Source organism: Castanea sativa, chromosome 1 (assembly GCF_040712315.1).
Source record: "Castanea sativa cultivar Marrone di Chiusa Pesio chromosome 1, ASM4071231v1".
In the NCBI taxonomy this organism is placed as follows: domain Eukaryota; kingdom Viridiplantae; phylum Streptophyta; class Magnoliopsida; order Fagales; family Fagaceae; genus Castanea; species Castanea sativa.
In genome coordinates, this window is record NC_134013.1 from 65,604,663 (window position 1) to 65,625,372 (window position 20,710).

The 20,710-nt window shown below is 34.9% G+C and overlaps 2 protein-coding genes across 5 annotated transcripts; one reads left to right on the plus strand and one right to left on the minus strand.

The window, feature by feature from the left end:
* The first annotated feature begins 3,682 nt into the window (after positions 1 to 3,682).
* Positions 3,683 to 10,462, plus strand: LOC142617477 (uncharacterized). Of its 4 annotated transcripts, none has more exons than XM_075790360.1 (15): positions 3,683 to 3,882; positions 4,826 to 5,000; positions 5,106 to 5,217; positions 5,322 to 5,477; positions 7,273 to 7,377; positions 8,067 to 8,150; positions 8,234 to 8,349; positions 8,466 to 8,567; positions 8,656 to 8,769; positions 9,297 to 9,353; positions 9,473 to 9,539; positions 9,629 to 9,682; positions 9,783 to 9,857; positions 9,941 to 9,976; positions 10,165 to 10,462. In XM_075790360.1, exons 2-15 carry the CDS (start codon positions 4,981 to 4,983, stop codon positions 10,276 to 10,278), a joined length of 1,212 nt encoding a protein of 403 aa, XP_075646475.1. In that variant the 5' UTR covers positions 3,683 to 3,882; positions 4,826 to 4,980; the 3' UTR covers positions 10,279 to 10,462. The 4 variants fall into 4 exon arrangements, with proteins under 4 accessions (XP_075646475.1, XP_075646487.1, XP_075646495.1 ...); XM_075790372.1 differs by having other exon boundaries at positions 4,869 to 5,000; XM_075790380.1 differs by having other exon boundaries at positions 4,960 to 5,000.
* Positions 10,463 to 11,412: 950 nt separating this feature from the next.
* On the minus strand, positions 11,413 to 20,024 carry LOC142617500 (uncharacterized). Its single transcript, XM_075790390.1, has 9 exons — positions 18,939 to 20,024; positions 18,259 to 18,314; positions 18,088 to 18,170; positions 17,880 to 17,958; positions 17,023 to 17,133; positions 15,816 to 15,925; positions 14,933 to 15,016; positions 14,488 to 14,525; positions 11,413 to 11,857 (listed from the first exon to the last, which is right to left on the minus strand). The coding sequence occupies exons 1-9, from the start codon at positions 19,927 to 19,929 to the stop codon at positions 11,787 to 11,789; spliced, it is 1,623 nt and encodes a 540-aa protein (XP_075646505.1). The 5' UTR covers positions 19,930 to 20,024; the 3' UTR covers positions 11,413 to 11,786.
* Positions 20,025 to 20,710: the final 686 nt, after the last annotated feature.

The following is a 20,710-nucleotide window of genomic DNA, read 5'->3' on the forward strand; positions in this document are numbered from 1 at the left end:
TTTCCCATGGGCTTTTGCTAACTCATTGGGCTTCCTTGGCTCAAGCACTTCTTTCTTCCTCCTTGGGGCTCATGGATTCTCCATTCCCCCTTACTTTCTTTACTTATGTTGCTTCGGACCTGCCATGACAGCCATGACCCATTCGTGCTTTTCTTACATCCATGCAGCCCATGGGTTTGTTGTTTCTTTCTTCCGGGCCTTCTTAGACCCACTTACTTCTTCAGGGTCCGTTTGCTTGCTTGATAGACCCATGATCCATTAATCCTACCACTTGAGCTTAATGGCATTTTCTATCCAACTTTTCTTCTGCCCACGTCTTTGGGCTTTTCCTCCTGCTGGGCTTCTAAAAAAAATGAGCATCTACAATGCAAAGTGTGGATTTCCTTACTATGTAACTTTAGTGTTGTGTTAATTGCGAAGTCCTCTTCATTGATGTAATTCCAAACTCATTTGAAACAAAATTCATAAATTTAGTAAGCATACATATGCGATGCTAGGCATAGTAATAGATTCAAAGATTTGAGAACCTTCTGTCATTTGTCCATGTTTGTAAATGGGGAATTCTATTAGGAAAATGGAAGAAATAAACATGTTCTACCATCCAATTCAATGAGATATTTTATAAATTTCAGAAAGAATTTGAGAAAATCACAAGATTTAGATGAAAAATTGTGAAATATTCATGAGTTTGAGAATATTATTACACTTACAAGAACACAAGTTTGATACTTATCAAGTATAAAAGTTGAGCTCAAACTTGGCAAACGATTTGCATCCTCTTGTTTATTTATTTTACCTCTCTTGCATCAAGATGAACTATATAAAAGTAGAATCTATATTCTATAAAAATATAAATTAAAGCAACAAGCCAACAAGGAAACATAACAAGCACTTTGCTTTCTTCTTTTGGCCAAAGGTGTAACCCATTATATTAAATAGAACTCCTTTTTGTGGGTTTTGGGGGAACTCTTTGATTGGGGGGGCCGGTTCATTTTGAATATATAGATTAAAGTTTAGCAATTTATTTTATCCTAAGCAAAAAAGAGACATTTGAGTTTGTGGGAGGCCATTATCTCTTTAATTTAAACAAACAAAATCAAACAGTTGGCCGGTTAATTTGCAAGAGCTATCCTGATAAGTAATTAATTAATAAGTAGTAACCTCCAGATTTGAAACTCAATCACATGCCTGAGCCTCAACAGCATCGATTAGCAAAGTTCATCCATAAAATAACTAAGAAATTATAGATAAAAAATTCCCATCAATCTGCTTATACATCACACTCCCCACATTCACGTGGCTGCCAATTATGAACCTCCCCAACATTTTGCTTGAGCATATAATTTACTGGGTATTGATTATTACACACTTGACACTACATACATCATTTGTATATATTATTCATTTTATGTTTTAAATGTGAACGTGATTAAAAAAAAAAATTTACTAATAGTATACTATTTTTGAAAAAAATTTATCAGGAATTGAAAAAGTTTTACAGCTTTTTAAATTTCTTATAAAATGTTTTAAAAAATAAATGGCTTAATGTGTATCTTAAAAAAAAATTTAAATATAAAATGGATGGCTTAACGTGACCCTAAAAAAAATTTTAAATAACAAATATAAAATTATAAATATGATACTTAAGAAGTCATGTAGTTTTTTTTTTTTTTTTTGTCTCCAACATATTTTTAGGATGTTTTATTCCATTAAGGGAAGAAAAATAGTAAATAAATAAGGTGATCTTATACAGGTACAGTCGTACAGACACACAAAATATGTTCTGATTCAGCCCTTTCTCTCTTGACACAGTTGTCCGAGAATTGCTCTCTGTTTTTATAAAATTCTTTCATGTTGTTCATCAAAAAAGCTGTCCAAGAACCGCAAGATACAGCCAAGGTGGAGCCCAATTACTATTACAAAGTTTTAAAAAAAAAAAACTTTATTGGATGGTGAAACCTAATCAAAGTTTGGTTCTTTTTAAGTTTAAATTTTTTTATTACTTTAATTTTAACACGGTGAAGTAAGAGATTTAATTTCAAATTTTTAAATCAAACTGGTACAACTATATTTTTTTGTTAATGAATTATATATCTAGGGTTCGAACTTTGAATTCTACTTACACCCGTAATCAATTAAGAGATATTTAAGTCTGATGATAAGAAGTAAGAACGAAAACTATTGGTTAATAATATATTGTATTTATTAAAAGAAAATCAAAATTTAAGGAATAAATAAGCTACTTTTTTTTTTTTTTTTAGAATCAAATAAATAAGCTACTTAAATTTAAAGTGTACGTAATATTTTATATTCATATAACAACTAATGTGAAGTAATGTCAAGTCACGTTACAGATTAGAATATGTCAACCTCAAACTTTATAGTATATTATTGTAAAAAGACTTTGCACCAATGATCACAATTTAAATGTAAACAACAAAGAGGGTCCCACATAAGAGAGAGACAATGAGTGTGACCCACCACAATTCCTTTAGAAGATCACCAACGAAAACGACACGCTCCTCTCCGTTTGCAATTTTTATATCTTGTACCCGGCATATATGCCGGGTGTGAGACACAGGGGCGGGCCCCACAGTGTGTGGGGCCCGCCCCTGTGTGAGACACCCGGCATATATGCCGGGTGCAGGATATACCACCTCGTCCGTTTGAGTGTTACAAGTTAAAAGAGGACACCCCCAAGGCCCCAACAAACAAAACAAAGACACACCTAATTAATATTAAAATCATATATTGTTTGCTTAGCTCTTTTGAAATTCAAAATTTCAAATCACACATACACAGCTTAGTTTGCATCTATTAACTTTAAATATTACTTAGTATTAAAAATCATATAATCTTTGCTTAGCTCTTTTGAAATTCAAATCACACATATCTCTTAATTTTATATTATGAGAAAAAAATTAATTGATGTCCTGCATTAGTTTAGAAAATATTTTTATGAATATAAGAAAAAATAATTACTTTTTTTAATGATTTTTTATAGAGTAATATTAGAGATACAAATTTATCTTACAAAAAAAAATTTACAAATCGCTGATGTTGTGACTCTGGTGAGCAATTTTTGATAAATGAAAAAGTAACATTAATGATAAACCCATATGAAAAATAATAAAAAGTTGGTCAATCAACAGTTTGTAAAAATATTGTATAATAGTTTCTAGCTGCAGCATTACTCTTTTTTATATGGGAAATACAAACAGAATCCCTTAGAGTAATGGTTAACAATTCATTTAAAGAAAGTTTTTATGGGAAAACTTTTTTTTATATAGGAAATACATACAGAACCTCTTAGAGTAATGGTTAACAATTCATTTAAAGAAAATTTTTATGGGAAAAGAAAAATTAATTAATTTTTTAACAGTTTTTTTTATTACTCATCAAAATAGTGTCAAAATTTTTCTAAAATAGATTATTAGTTATTGTCTTAAAGACACTCGTTAGTATAATTATTTTTATATTTATGGTATCAAATTTTTCTTAAAATAATTAGTTATTATTAGTTATATTAACCGTACTATTCGAGCAATTATTAATAAATTATTATTTTTTTTTAAAAAGTCCAATATTTAAAAACATGCCCATTAAAGTTTCATTAACTTTTTCTTATACAATTGCCTTTCTTTACTATTGTTAATAAATTCTATTTATTACTAGCATTCACTTCTTTATATTGTTTCCAAAATCTTTAGAACTCAGTTCAGTTCTGACTTCTGAGTTCACAAACACAAAAAAAAAGTATACTTTTTTTGAGGACCCTTTGGAGAGTCACTCCAGAAAATTTTCGATCGGTGTATTGTTATTCATTCTGAAGGACTTTGTTCTTCTGGGGCAGAGAGTTTAATCCTCTTCATTGGTTTCCACGTAAGTTGATTTTGTTTTGTCACATAGTAATCTTAGTTTCCTTTTTATGGTTGTTTGTTTCAGACTGCTACTTATATAGAAGATAATTTCAACGATGTTTTATTATTACTACTATTATTATTTTGTGTGTTTGGAGTAGTTAATATAACAAGAACAAGCAGGTACTACTTTCTTAGCTGAATAAACGGTTTTTTCAGTTGAAACTTTAAAAGGGTTTATGGAAATTTGAATTGAAGTTGTCAAAGAGGGAGTGTGTGTGTGTGTGTGTGAATATTTTATAAAGTGTTAACATTGGTTGGTTTGTTTAGGTTGTTGGGGTTGCTTTAACCTTTGCAGTTTCTGGTTTTGGATGATTGAACTAATCATCCTCTTCAAGCACAATGACCCACTGGAGATTTCTTGTGGGTCCCATTTTGAAAAAGGGGGTCCCACTTTTTCTTCTACGCTGTAGGGTTTGCAATTCTGAATTTCATTTGGTTCCTATGTGCAAAGCTACTGATTTGTGTTCTTTCAAAATTTTTTTTTTTTAATTTTTTTAATTCACACTCACCCTTTGAGTCGAGGAGGAATCTCTTGCAGCAGATATAAGCAATGGGTGTCTCAAAGTTGATGGGGGCCCACATACTGTGAGACACGCTGCATATGCAGGAGATAGTTCTTCCTTGAACCACGGCCACGCCGTCCACCTTAGTCTTATAAGCGAAGGAGGTGTCATTTGAGATAGAGTTTCTTGGCGGCTGATTTTTGGTCATGCTCCACCAGTTGGGTTTAGAACAATTTATTAGAGCTTTTGTGCTGTTTTAATGTTTTATACACATTGCTTGGGCATGAGGTTACTAATACTAGGTTTGGCGGTCTCATTGTAGTGTTGTTATATGGTTGTGGTATGTTGTGGAGTTTGATCAATGCAGCACGTTTTATGCAATGTTTTTAATTCTGACAGGATTGATTGTTTTGAAATGAGGGGTTCTGTTTTACTTTTGAAGCTCTGAGAAGTGAGAATACTAAGTTTATGTGTGCTTGGAAAAGCGATTGCTTGCTGGGTTTCAGCTTGTGCTTTTACTTTTGTGATTGTAGAGCTGGAGGATTTTGACTGATATGGGAACTCCCTTTCGCAGGTATGGAACCACCGACTAGTATTCTTGTGATAAGGAAAAATGTTATATTCTTTTTTTGCCTCTCTTGATTCTAAGTTCATAACATGGATATCTTTTGGGATGCAGTGGAATTCTGAGAAAACCGAATGAGACAATGAGGCTTATTGTAACAACTTTTGTTGGAGTTGTATTTGGCTTTTTTTTGGGAGCGTCATTTCCAACACTCACATTAACCAAGGTGCAAAAGCTTTTTGTTTATATGGTTGTGTTTCTCCTCCATTACATTCCAATGATTTCAACTAAGAGTAATGGAACTTAATTTTTTGCACATCAATTTGGTAGATGAATCTTCCAACCAGCCTTTTTCCTTCCATCGATCTCACGTATATTGAGGACAAGTACGCAGGCCTTTCAAGACAAGCATTGTTGAATGCTTTGTCCTCTCTGAAGGGTAATAGAGACAGTTCCACTTATTTTTACAGATATAATGATACAGAGGTAGGCTCTCTCAAATTATTTGCTTTGTGCAGTATAATATGGGTTTTCCCTCCTTCCAAAAATCTCGTCCTGAAATTTTGATGTTTTGGAATTATTTGATCTCAACTCAATTCTTCTATGCCTTCTTCAAATGTTCTCTAAATTTTGCCTTATTTGGAGTTTACAGCCCGTAACAATGCCTAGATTGTCCATGTTGTGATAATAGTGAGTGGAAATTATTTGCCCTATTAAAGAAGAGAATTAATATGTACCTTGTAGGATACATTGGAAGCCAATCCCTTTCAACTTGCAATAAGAACTGTCAGTTTTTATTATTCATAGAATATAAACTGTTCATTACATACAAACTCGGTAGTTGTGTTAAAAAATAGGATCAAATAAGTCTTATTCATATAGGTAGACAAACCCTTATTTTGATTGTGAGAGGAGACCTAGACACAACCATTATTTTGATTGTGATAGGAGTGGGTTGCATAGAAACCAGGAGCTCATTAGGGCACTCATTGATTTAAAATCCTGGTTTTAGGTACACCTTTTGTGTAATATAATGGTGAATCTTTATCATTTATGGGTATCTGTGTTTGTTTTGTTCTTAAAATTGCAAAATTTAGGTTTAATGTGGTGATGAATGATCAGATGTAGAAAAGTAACCCATAATACTTGAGCTTCCTACAAACTCTGTTTGGTAATATGTAACCATGCCTCCTTGAAATTTTGACATTGTATGTGATACCTTGGATTATATGGATTAGATTGAATAAGCGTGTGTTTTGTGAGCATGTGTTGATTCCCCAATTGAGTTACTAGATTGACCTGGGCCATATAAGGATTACAAGGAATTCTAACTGTAACTTAACTAGTCCTTTTGGATAGCGCATATGTGACTAGAGTTTTCCTTGGATCGTGACAAATGGCATCATAGCCAACTTGGCAATGCATGTGGCTTGAGGGAACTACAGCACAATGTGGGACCTAACGAGGACGTTGAGAATTTGAGTGGAGGTTTGTGCTACCGTGGTTATATGGATTGAATTAGATAAGTGCGTGCTGTGTGTGTGCGTGTTGTGTCCCACATCTAGTGTTTACTTGGTTGAGTTGTGCTATATATGCGGGATTATGAGGAGCCATAATTGTAACTTGACTAGTCTTTTTGGGTGTAGAACATATGTGTGATTAGTGCTTTCCTTTAGTCAAGAAAAAATGGTTTCGAAGCCAAACTAGTAATGACATGTGGCTTGGGGGCTCTAGAACATAATTTGGGCCCTGATGAAGATGTCAAGGATTTAAGAGGTGAGATTGTGATAACTTGGATTATATGGATTGGATTGGATAAGTTTGTGCTGTTTGGGCATATTCTAAGTCCCACATTGGGTGATTACTTGTTTGAACTGGACCATATAAGCGATTGCGAGGAACTCTAGTTGTAACTTGACTAGTCCTTTTGGAGTATAATTTAGTTGTGATCAAGTTACTAACTCTTTCCTCAAGTCATGACAAATAGTATCAAAGCCAACCTGGTAATGCCATGTGGTTTGAGGACAAATAATCACTGTACTTGTGTCTTTGTTAGTTGTTACTTAAATCTAGTACAGTTTGACCCCTTTTTTTTGGGGGTGGGGGGGCAGGGCATTGTATCGACCTGATTAATATCTGTTTCAGACTAATAATGTGAGGAACCTGAAAGACCTGCTATTTTTAGCATCTAATTTTGTAATTATCCTGGAACATCACCAGCATGTGCCCTTGCTGATGTTATGTGCTAGCTCCAGCTACTAACCCTTTTATTCCAATGCAGATTTGGGTGCCGACAAATCCTAAAGGGGCTGAAAGATTACCTCCTGGTATCATTGCAGCCGAGTCAGATTTTTTTCTCCACCGATTATGGGGTCAACCTAGTGAGGTATGCATCTTCAACCATGACTTTAATATGAAAGACACATTTGGCCTGTAAATTCACTATTAGAAAGTCAGTGATGTTGCTTCATGTGTGGTCCTTGCTATTTTGATTTAAAAGTAGCGAAGTACCCCAAGAGAAAGTCATTAAGAGCTACAGTTTGGTAGGGAGGAGCCTGTGTTTATTTGTAGAGAACAAGCAAGAATAATGAAGAAAAGGAGGGTTAAATTAGACTGATAGTTGACATGTGAGCAATGACTATCAAGAAACAAGCCCACTAAACAAAGAATCTTTGAATGGCATATTATGAATTAAAGACGATTGAAGAACCCCCAATTATGTTTAGTTGTTTGCATTAAACTGAAGACGGAGGGCTCAGAATGTTCTTTAAAAACCAGAAACAGAGAACAAAAATGAACAATATATAAAATCATTTAAAAGAGATTTGAGCAGAACAAAGAAAAGAAATTCACTATTGCATATAAAGCTAAACTCATTCTTAGATACATCATCACAAATATGATGTCAATGTGAACAACCAAACTTTTAGTTTGTTTCATTAGCCTTCAACTAGATTATTAATGAATATTTTCCCTTCCCAACAATGAAGAAGATTTCTCCATTTTCCCAAATGGCTAACTTTCTTTAGATCTTTCTATCTAATTTGAATCTGTTGATGGAGGTGGTACTTGCAGGATTTAGCCATCAAGCCAAAGTATCTTGTGACCTTCACTGTTGGTTATGATCAGATGAAAAATATTGATGCAGCAGTTAAAAAGGCCAGTTTGATTTTTTGCTCTCTCAATTTATTTCCACAATTCCCCTTCTCTCTCATTCCCTCACTCAGAAGTTATGTTTACAGTTCTCAGAGAACTTCACCATTGTATTGTTTCACTATGATGGTCGGACAAGTGAATGGGATGAGTTTGAATGGTCAAGACGAGCTATCCATGTGAGTGCTCGGAAGCAAACTAAATGGTTAGCAATTAACACCTCTTTTGTTAATTTTAAGTTATTGTAATAGCTAGTAGCATAATTTTGCCAAGGAATATGTAGTCATGTTTTCATGTAAACTCCCTGCAAATTGGTCCAAGGTGGTACGCCAAACGTTTTCTGCATCCTGCCATTGTTGCTCCCTACGACTACATCTTTATTTGGGATGAGGATCTTGGTGTAGAGCATTTTGATGCAGAAGAGTGAGTGTTGAATCATATCCTGATTTAGATGGAAAAACTTGTGATGAAATAGGATTCTTAAAAGTTTCACATTTTATCTATAATGCAGATATATAAAACTGGTGAGGAAGCATGGTTTGGAGATTTCACAGCCTGGTTTAGAACCGAATAATGGATTAACGTGGCAGATGACAAAGAGAAGAGGTGATAGTGAAGTTCACAAGTAAGAGTGACAGAACTCCTAAATCTGTCTTCATTTGCTGCTTAAAAATGTGCGCACTTAATTAGGACTTGAATATATTCCATGGTACAAAGTTTGGCCACAAACTAGCTACAACTCCCACTAAAAAAATTAACAAAGCTACATATTTTGAAATTCTAACCATTGGATTTCGTGTTCTTTATGTTGTTAATACGCATGTCAAATTTCGTGCTAATCGGATGTTATTTACTCTTCAATCCATAATCTTATTTTTTATGCATAATTTTAGATTACAAAAACTTGAAATTTAAACATTTAATTGATGACATAGCTATTGATCTTTAATTTTCTGGAAATTTTGCAAGCATGGAGGATATCAGAAGAAAATGAAATCCATTGGTGGATTTGTCAAAATTCACATCTAATAAAAAATATTAAGCAAGAGTTGTAGCCATTGGCTACAAACTAATTTGTACCCAAACTTTTCCTATTCCACGAATGGTTTCCCCTTTAGCTTGATCATATTATATCTTTTTTTCCTCCAACAGGGTCACAGAGGAGAGACCTGGTTGGTGTAACGATCCACATGTGCCACCATGTGCAGGGTATATAAACTTAACTGACCCTGGTCAATTTTAAATGGATTTGCGCTTTACTTCCTCCATCATTTCAAGAACCCTTTCAACAGGTGGTAATAAATTTATAATGTATTCAAAACATGCAGGTTTGTTGAGATCATGGCCCCTGTATTTTCTCGGGATTCATGGCGTTGTGTTTGGCATATGATTCAGGTATGGATTATCATTTTTATCTTTTCTAGCTTCCACTCCTTAATTTATCCCTTGCTAGCTAGTTAAAAAAATTTGTCCCACCATTGCAGAATGATCTCGTTCACGGATGGGGCCTTGATTTTGCTCTTAGAAAATGTGTAGAGGTTAGTTGCCTCTTCTCTTCTTCTGCCTCAGGCATTTAGTTGCTCTTGTTTATGATGACAATTGGGTTCTTGTCGCTTTCGTATCCTTGCTTGGAAACAGCCTGCTCATGAGAAGATAGGAGTTGTAGATTCTCAATGGATTGTTCATCAAAGTGTTCCTTCCCTTGGGAGCCAGGTAAATTCAAAGCTTTTTAACCACCAGTCATTAAGTCATCTTCTGTGAAAGAAATTATAGTCGCTCAATTCTTCTTTCAACAGGGACAAGCAGAGATAGGGAGGGCACCGTGGGAAGGGGTATGTAAAGTTTAATGAAATCTCTGTCCTTAATTTATTTAAATACTGTGTGTGTGCACGCCCTCGTACTTGTTTAGACTAGTTTGTTTATGGAGAAGAAATACAGATTTGTGGCATTTGTGTTGGATTTTATGGTTCACTTTTTAACACAAGAAGAGCACTGAAAACTTTGAGTTCTTATGTGTCAGGTAAGGGAGAGGTGTGGAAAAGAATGGACAATGTTCCGAGATCGAATAGATAATGCAGAAAAAGCATACTTTGAGGCAATGGGAATGGATCCCCGCAATTCAACAGCTCGTTAGGGGAGACAATTTTGGAATCAGTAAACCCTGTAAATTTACCCGTTCATTGAACTCAACAGACAAAGAAATTACTTACATCCAGTGTATATTTATCCATTATATTGTTATCTTTTTGGACACACCATTCCCTTCTTTTATGTGCTGGCTGATTTCTAGATAGAGAAAAACTGATTTTGCTGCCCTGAATCTTGATCCTTGTGATTCAAACCACTCCTCTGAGAGCACTTCCATAGGCTAATGCCAAAAAATAAAGTAATTTGCATCACCCAAAGCCATTTTTATTTTATTTTACCTAACCACTCTTACAACATATCTCACGTCTTGTTCTTTATTTTGCAATACACCATATTAAAAATTCAAATAAAGAGGATGTTAGAGCTATAAATTATTTTACAAGTTGATTTAGTAAGTGGTTACTAGTAAGTAAAAAAATTGATATTAGTGGTAGAGCCAAATAAAAATTAGTAAGAATTGGATACAACAACAATTTGTAAGAATGTTGTAAAATAGTTTATAGCTATAACATTACACTTAAATTTTTATTTTTTTGAGCAGGCCAAAACAAACCCAGCAACAACCCAGCGTCAGCCATGGCCAATGAACCCACATCCCACATATTGATCAACAACACAATGTCTACAGTAGCATTTACAAATAGATTTTACTGTAGCATCCTCTATTGTTTTCTAGAGTGATTCATAAGTCAATGTAGTCTACAGGGTAATGCAAACCTAATGGAATGCTCCAAGCACAAATTGGGAGATGCCTTTTATGGGGTAAATTATACATAAAACTCAGTCAAAAAAAAAAAATGTATATATCAAAATTCAATTTAATCAATTTTACCAAACTAATAGAAATGAAATGATGCCATGTACATTTTGAGAGCACATAGATAAATGTGTGCCACATCAAATATTGCGCTTCACATTAAGAGTCTTGTAACTTAATTGGTATCTCATGGTATTTCCAACTGAGATATCCACAATTCAAACTTTCTAGCCCCAACTATCGAATTATCAGATACACACATATCCCTGCACATTTCACTAGTGAAAAAGGGAAAATTTAGCAGTATCAAATGGGCTTTTAAAAAAATAAAAATAAAAATAAAAATAAAAAATACAAAAGTTATTTCGTTAGTTTGTGAAACTATTGAAAACAAGAAAGAACTGTGATACAAACAATATAAATTCTCGCCATAAAGGAGTCTAGGACAATGAGTCAGGTGTGAGGAAGTTCTGTGAATCAGAACACAAACACATGGACAGTGGGGCTGAGTCATACCTGTTTTTGCACTGTGCGTTGATGCAGACAATGAATGTTGTAAATGTCTTGTAAATGCTACAACAGATTTCACTGTATCACATTTTCAAAGGAGCAAAAATATGAACACAAAATCTCTTATGCTACTGTGCACTCAACAAATGGTTCTATCCTATCCTGTGGACCTGTTCATTCTAGTCACCCCAAAAGTTTTGGAAGGGAGCAACAGACTGGATTGGCAATTAGAAATAATTTTTGGTAATTGCGTCTTCGAGCTCCTTGAAATCCCATGCATTATCTGCTGAATATTCCCCTGCATTGGAGGAAACTGTGATCAAACTACTAATGCCTTTTGCCCTATAATTAAAATTGTGATAATTTTCAATTGAACATCCCCTTGGAAATCTTTAACCTTTTCTACTTCCAAGGAAACGGAGTTTATCATGTGCAAATTCCATCTATGTATTTCATTGCTAAGAAATCACAGGAATAGAGATGACACTTGATATTAAACAAATTGGTTTGAAATTGCTTTTGCAGTTGAAGTCCTCTTTCTTTTCTCTCTTTTTTTTTTTTTTTTTGCCCTTCCTGCTAGAAAAGATAATTACATAATACCAAAAGAGTGGTTACAATAATATGCTACAAGAGCCCTAGCAAGAGTTGAAGGGAAATGATGTGCAGATAGTCACCACTAAACCTAGCCTAGGGGTGGCAAAATTAAACACGACCCACGAATCTGACAAGACACGAAATTAGCAGATTATGGGTTAAGGCTTAATGGGTTCATGTCATATTTGGATTAACACCGCTGACCCGTTTAATAAATGGGTTGGGTTAGTGTTGAACACATAGAACTTGTTTGACCCGTCTAGCTCATTTAATTTTTTTTTTTGATAAGTAACGAGAAAATTTTATTAAAAAAATGAATACTAGCCAACCCGAGTACATTGGGAATGTACTATGGGGGCATAAATCAAAAACCAAGATTACAACGATCAAGTAAAACAGGAATGGAAGAACAAGAAAAATGACAAAAAACCACACTCCAATCTAGTAGAGTGTGTAAGAAAGAAGACTTAATCTCTAAAATAGAGCGTTCACAGCCCTCAAAGCATCTCGCAACTCTCATTTAATTAAATGACATTTTACAAATATATCTTTCAAACTCTAGGAATATAAACTTATTAGTTGTTGTGCTTTATTTTCTTTGACATATTGTAATTGACTATTTGTGATATTGGGATATGCTTTAATTTTGAATGATTATTTGTGATGTAGTTATTCATTAGTTCTGAATTTTATATTAAAAATATTTATTTGTTTGTTTTTTCATAATTTTTTTTTTTTCATTTTGATAAAATCTAATAAACAGGTCGACACAACTGACTCGTTTAATAATTGGATCGTGTTAAGGCTGAGGAATCTTGACCCGTTTAACAAACATGATAGGTTAGTATTGACCCATATAGTCAAATATTCATGAGTTGACACGACACGAACCCGACGCCGACACACGAACACAAATTGCCACTCCTAACCTAGCCCGACGTGCCCATTGCCAAGATAGAAAACTTGAGCTACTATTTGAGCAACAAACAATCAGCAACATATTCAACATTCTAATGTCTACTACCAGTCAACAAGATAAAATGATCTAGGTTCATGAAAAACGAGGTAAATTCTCAACCAAGTAATCGTATTGGATAGACCAACACGGGAAGATTTGACTAATCAAACAAGAGTTTTTGGAAGAGCATATTGGGTTCAAACTAGATGAAAGACAAGATATTTCAATGGGGAGTTGAAGCAGGGGACTACCATTGAGGAAAAGATGTGCAGGGATTATCCATATAGAAGACAGTATGTGTCCATCATGTCAAGCAGAGGAAGAAGATGTTCTTTTCTTGAGGATGACATGGATGGTGACCAACTGGAGTTTTAGATAGAAACTATTTAAGCAAACTCAGCCAAACAGTTTGTGTGGGTACCCAGTTGAGCCACCCCCTCAGCATTTGGAGTCTAGAATTCCGAAAAACCAGTTTGTCCTCTTTGCAATAGTTGCTTTGGAAACCATGTACAGAATAAGAAACAAGGTTTCCATGGGAAAAGGAAATATACCATTTCAACGACTTCCAAACTGCACCAATGAGCATCAACCGGAGCACAACTGCTTACTATTGTTTACTCATGACCTCATGAGGTCATGGGTTCAAGACCCATGGGTGTGTGTGTAACTTATCAATAGAGAAAAAAGAAATCAAGTTCCATGCCACAACTGCTTTCACAAACTTCTAAGGAGAAACTATGGACAGAATGATGAATCTAAAGTTGTAAGCACTCAAGAAATGGTGCCCTCCTTTGGAGTACCAAATCAAGCTAAAGAATTCAGCAATAAGGAGGCAGATCTGCTGTTTAGTAGTCACTGCAAGGAAACACAATGAGCAAAGGGTAATGGCTTGGATTAAATGCATTATGACATGTTTGGCAGGGTGGTTGAAGCTCAAGCGCTGAAATGGGCTGTTGAGCTTACAAGTCAAGGCTGGACGAATGTAATGGTGGAAGAAGGTGCAGCTTTAATTGTAAACACTCTCACCACACCAAGAAACATGGAGATTCAGGATGTGCACATCATCTATTGTGGGGAATATACAAATTTCAATCTTTATTTTCTTCTTCTGCTTTTCATAGTATAAGAAGATGTGCAATTGAAGTTCTCTGTTTGACATGGCATTATGTAGCTTTACAATTTAAAGAAGTAATCCCAAATTCCACGAATAGTAACATGCATTACTAAGAATACTTGTTATAAGAATCAACTGGTTCCAAGATATTTGTTTTGGGTAGTATAGATTCAGTATCATGCAAATTTAAATATAGAGCTCATAAAATTCTTCAGTATGTTGTAAATGTATTGAACAAATCATGTGTTTGATCAGCACTTACCAATTGAATCCCTTCGAAGAGCAGTTAAATGAGCACAACTGCAAGTGAAGAAGTTAGTTAGAGAAACTTCAAACTCAAAAGATTCTTTAGCCAAAAAAATCATTTAGGAGATTCAAGTTCCTGCAATCTTTCTTTCATCTTTAGAATTTCTTAATGCAAACTCTAAGTGCTATCTGTTTAAGAGGCCTTTTACAGAATTGAAAGCTGAAGATAGTCCAGCCATTTTTAGAAAGAAAACTATTGGTAGGATAGACTGATGAGGGGATATCAATAACTGTGAGGAAACATTTCAAAATGGGGATTTTTTTTTTTTTTTTGAATTGGTAGGTTACACACGCAGCCCTCACCCTCCACCTAGCACTTATAAAGGGAGGGGAGGAGACACCAGTTGAACTAGAGCTCGAGAATTTCAAAATGTGGTATCGAGCTTAATAAAAGTAATTACCTGCCAAGAGCCTTCCCAAAATCTGCACATAATGAACGTATGTATGTACCTTTCGAGCATGTCACACGGAAAATCAGATTTTGTCTGTAAACACCAAACACGAAATGAAACAATGCTCAAATATGGCCCAACACAAAATGAAACAATGCTCAAATATGACCCAACACAAAATTATACCATGCTCAAAATATGGCAAACTCATGATAAAATAATGCATGAACCACATATCTCATTGTGATGATTTCGAAAACACCCTTCAAATGTATGTGAAGTTTTTCTTCCACCACCACCTTTTTTCTAAAAGCACGATCTAAAGAAACATATCTTATTTAATCACCCGCATATATGGAAGGAATGTGTCTGAAAGTTCTTGAACATAAAAGTAGAATAAATTTCTGGATGTAACTGACTCAAGACCTTTGAAGAGTGATCAGAAAGGTTTAAATCATGGCCCAGAGTTATCGTGCTGTCTATTGTTTACTCATATTTATATAAGAAAATGAAGCCTTCAAACTTCTACATTGGCTAAATATCACCCTACCTCTGCAGGCTTGACCCCTTGAATGTGACAAAATAAATTTTAAATATGGCATAACCATAACTTGTGTACTTTATGTCAAGGAGATTTTTCAAATGGAAAAAATTTAGTGCACATAAGGCACAGAGCATGGCAAAGTTCACTCTGATACAATATCTTAGGAACTGCAGTCATCCATGAGCACAAAGCATATCAACAAGTCCAGGAAAAAAAAAAAAAAAGGAAGTAAATTCCAGGTATATAATATGCCTAAAATGCATCAAATATATGTATGATTTTACAACGTCAACTATAATGGCCTTCATAGGCCAGAGTGTGTCTACATCCAAACAAAACCTAGGGTACCTGTCATCTAAGCTACGCTCGATATCAAATTGGAAGATTGAAATCCTTCTAGGTGAAAGCTCAATACTTTCTCCTCTTCTTGCCTTTTCATACATCCTTTCTCCTCCGACCTATCACAGAAATTGAATCTTTTATGTAGTTTACGATGAGTTTGATAGTCAATTTGCATAAAATATGTATTTGACATTTGTCTCCAAGACATTAATGAATTCACTTTGGTCCAGATTTTTTATACAAAATTTTAGCTTACATTCTTATGATTCTTAATTGCATATAATATACAAATTATGAAATCAAACTTGAGAGTAAAATTTCGACAACTTAAGATGAAATGTGCATGCATGATACTACTGATACTACAACACTGCAAAGTTTCTGTTGCATTTTTATGGAATTTCTATTTGACACATTCATATTAGATCTCCCCTGAATAGGACAGTCAATTGGGTTGAGCAGTGAGTTTGCCTGGAGCCTGATTGTTTTTTTGGGCTGAGCTTAAACAGCTCTTGAAGCCTAAAGTTAGATTTGGGAGAAGCTTGATTGGAAAAACTTCAGCCAGTATAATCCAGACCAACTTTTTTCTTTAATTCCCAGAAAGTAATCCTACATTAATTTTACATAAATTATACATTTTTTGCTTCAAGAAGAGCTGCGAGTCAAGTGGTCAAGTAGATGTTATACATCAAAGTCTTAGTCTCGAGTTTTGTTTTATTTTCAAAAACCTTTGCATTCTGTATGGGACAATTGATTTTGTGCAAGCCCAAAACTTGGCCATAAGTCTTCCAGTCATGGAATGAGCTCAGGAGAGTTTTGTGTCTCAGCTGAGCCTGCGGAATCCTCATTCCAACTCAGCCCTGCCCAATTGACAATCCTACTCTCAAAATAGGTGGACTGAAACCCAATGACAGTCAGGGATTGAGCTCTGGAGGAAAAACAAAGAAGAGGATGGACACTCTTTACTCTTTAGCCCATTCTATACATTTCCTGTTCCATGAAAAGCAATTATGAAACAAAACAGGATTATTTAATGCATGCATATAGAGGATACTGCCAATTGTTCAGCCCCATATATACTTATTAGCTTCCTGGCAAAGTGTTTCAGATGATAGATGTATTTCCAAAGTCTTCAGAGAAAAGAATATAAGAAAAAGAAACCAAGGATCGGTCCACACATGGTTTCATCACTAATTTTGACAGAAATACTTACTTTGATGGCAGAGAACATTGGGGGAACTTGCCAAGATTCCCCACAAAAGGATGCGGCAGTTTTCTTCAAGTCCTCATCTTTGATTTGCTCCCAAGGCTCTCGTTGAATAACCTACACAAGAGGTGATCCATGACTAATATTTGCACCGTGTGTAGCTATGGATTAAATCCTAGCAAGAGATAAAACATTATTAGCAGTTCTAGTGTCCTGTAGAAACTCTAAAGGTAATCCTGCAAGACAATTGTAAACAGTCTAACCACATTTGAGATGAAATTATGCACATGGATATAAATAAACTTGTCTGCAAGAACTAGATTATAGTATTGGACTATAGGCTATCCATGATTTCCCTTTCTCTCAATCCAAGTATGCATACATATACCCTGTTGCCAACATCATAAGTCACAACTCACAACAGTACCCTTGTTGCAAATAATTTGTATGATTATTTTATATATATATATATATATATATATATATATATATATATATATATATATTTTTTGATGAGTAAGAAAAAAGTATATTAAAAAAACTGCTATATGCAGAAAAGGCATAAAGCAAAATTCAGTGCAAGCTCTTTCATCTTCAGTGCATTCTGCGTTCTTTTTTCTAATGTTGATAGTGTTATATGCTTACAAAGCATTGCTTTTTTTACTCAATTTTTATTTTGATAATACAAAAGTTGGGGGTGGGGGGATTTGCTATTTTTACCCGATCATACCTCACATTCATTCCATTTGGCTGGTACAATAGGTAGTTAGTTGTTCAACAAGACAATCCTCTAAATAACCTATATCATGGTGCATATAAGTTCAAAATAAGGAACAATAGTTATCCAGAAGAGATAAACACACCGGTGAATCAGCATCCCAAGTTGAAGTGGCCTCCCCTAAACGGAAAACTCCACTGTAACCCTTAACCATACCTTGATATCTACAGTATAAAAACATTAAGAGTCTTACGAGAGAGATCATTGGCATAAATTTGATAAGGGGAAAAAAATTCTAGATTCATGGGGCAGATAGTAAATTACTATTCTAAGTGGATAAGATTCAAACTTACCCTTCTACCAACTTAGTGGCTTTACCAACACATACAATTAATAAACCAGTTGCCATTGGGTCAAGGGTTCCAGCATGCCCTACCTGCAACCCCAAATATATAAATAAATAGTTGGAAGAGCTGTTACAAAAGAAAGCATGCCTACATGCAGATGCAATAGCAAAAAGGCACCTTTTTAACTTTGACCAGGCGTCGCAGTTTTCCACAAACTGTAAATGAAGTCCACCCTGTCTTGCAATATGATGTTGTTATATTTTGATTCATGTAAAATGACACCTAAAATTGTCATGATTCTACTTGTAACCTCAAAGAAAATGGTGACACATAAAGAGATTTGAGAATTTGGATAAATTGTCTTGTTAATCCTAAATCAAGAAAACAAAGGATATAGCATAATCCTTTGCTGCAACCTAAATTATAGGCAAATAGTTTCCCTAGTATCCCATTAAACATCCATTTCCTTTTCTACTAGCATTCACAGCATGTCCAGCCAAAACTAATGAATTTCATTCTTAATAATAAGTTTGACTCATATATCTGATATCTCCCACATTTTGTAGTTGTAGGCCAATTATTCTCACTCCCATTGAGTTTCTGCAAAGTTTCTTTCTTCAATAACAATAAGGATTCTCACTCCTCACTATTGATTAGTATTGCACTAAATCACTCCCTGAGTCCCATAATTTACCACTCTTAACTTGGAATAAACTAGAGTATAAAGCTTCCAAATTCCAACATTTTATCAATCACATAGGCATAATTCAAAATGTTCAAACAAGAACTAATGACCAATACCCCTGAAATAAACGTTGCAATCACATTCATTGCCAAAATGAACCAATGGAACTCACCTTTGGGTTTGTTCACCAACACCACCGTCCCACAAGGACCATCCCATCTTGGTGGAAGCTCAGTACTCCTTGTCAAGAGATATGGTTCCTCATTCTTAACTTCACCATCCCTATTGGGGCCTTTCTTCAAACACTTAAAGAACTCCTCCACCTTCTTCTCCACAACATCCTTATTCGCATCCTTTTTCGCCAATTCTCTCCTACTCTTTTCTCCTCCTCCCTCCTCCTCCTCCTCCTCAAAGAAAACCAACCCTTTACCATCCACACCCTCCTCTTTCTCCTTCTTCTTCTTCTTTCCCTTCTTCACATTACTCTCATTGGATTCACCTGGTTGAAGAAACGCTTTGTCAAGGCATTGATCAGGAAAATACTTCTTCTCCAACTGATACACCATCTTATAATGCTTCTCCTTTTCCCAAGGATAAGCAAAAGTATCATAAAAATACAACTCCTCCTCTCTCTTATGCAAGGTATTAAACTCCACAACCTCAGGCTTCAACTCCACAAACCTCTCCTCAGAGCTCCTACCATCCTCATCCTCATCCGACCCATACATTCTTTTCCTCCTCTTATTGTAATACTTCCTCATAGACTTGTTCATTTCCAAGTTTCCCGAACTGGGTCTGTTTGTTTCACTCTCTGACAATAGCTTCTGGTCCACCCAGTCCTCAATGCCCGTTTCTGAAGTGGGGTATTTTGGTGGGTCCGATTGGGGCGAGTCTTCCGAGCTGTTGGGGTTGTTATTGACTCGGGTGAGTCGGCGAGGAGGGTGAGGCTGAGTTGGGCGGTTGATGATCATGTCGTATTGAAGAGGGTATGGAGTGGAATTGGTGGAGAAAGAGAGGGAAGAGTGTGGAAACGTGGTTTTGTTGAAAGGTTTGGGGTTTGGGAGTGGCAGTGAGAGAGAGTGTGTGTGTATTCGTGTTGCCATGAGTCTTTGATGGGAGAGGAGAAGGAGGGATACGTGGGTTAGAGACAGTGATTTCGCCATTGTTGACGATGAATGAAGAAAGAAAAAGAAGGATTCGCAGGCGCTTGTTTTTTCATATTTGTGGTGAAGTGTGGGTTTCACCGTTTTTTAGAAACACACAAACTTTACCCAATTTTGCCAAAATTCTCAAAACCAACAAACAAAACAAAAAACAAAAAAAACTTTTGCCATAATTCCACTATTTAACAACTCATGGTAAGTTGAGGTAAAAATTGTAAGTTTTTTTATAATTTTTAATTGTAAGTTTTTGTGATTTTAGCATTGTTTGACAAACATTGTATGTGTTCATCAATGATACAGCATAAACAATGTTATTTTTTAAAAATAATTAAAATCAATACAGTTATAATTAAAATCTAAGTTTTATTTTTAATTTTGTATACCCCCGGAGATCAGAAAATTTTTTTGGGCCCAAATGAACAACTAAAATGAATCAGTGGGGTTTATGAAAAAAAAAAAACATAAATCAAAGGGAAATTTATACAATTTACCTAAATGTGATTTGATGCTAATACTATCATAATTTAATTGACAAACTTCAATTCTAGTATATTATCCCTAATTTTTGGACTAAAATGAAATATTTAGAGTTCCTAACAAAGTATTTTGAATGATTTCATTTTTAATCTAAACTTTATGGAGTAGGTAACTATTGAAAAGGTTTTTTGGATTAAATTGTGATTGAATCAAACCAAAAGAGGTAATTTGTTTGTATTGGATGGAAATTAAAAAGGGATATATTATAATCTATCCCAAACTATTTATATATTATAATTTATCC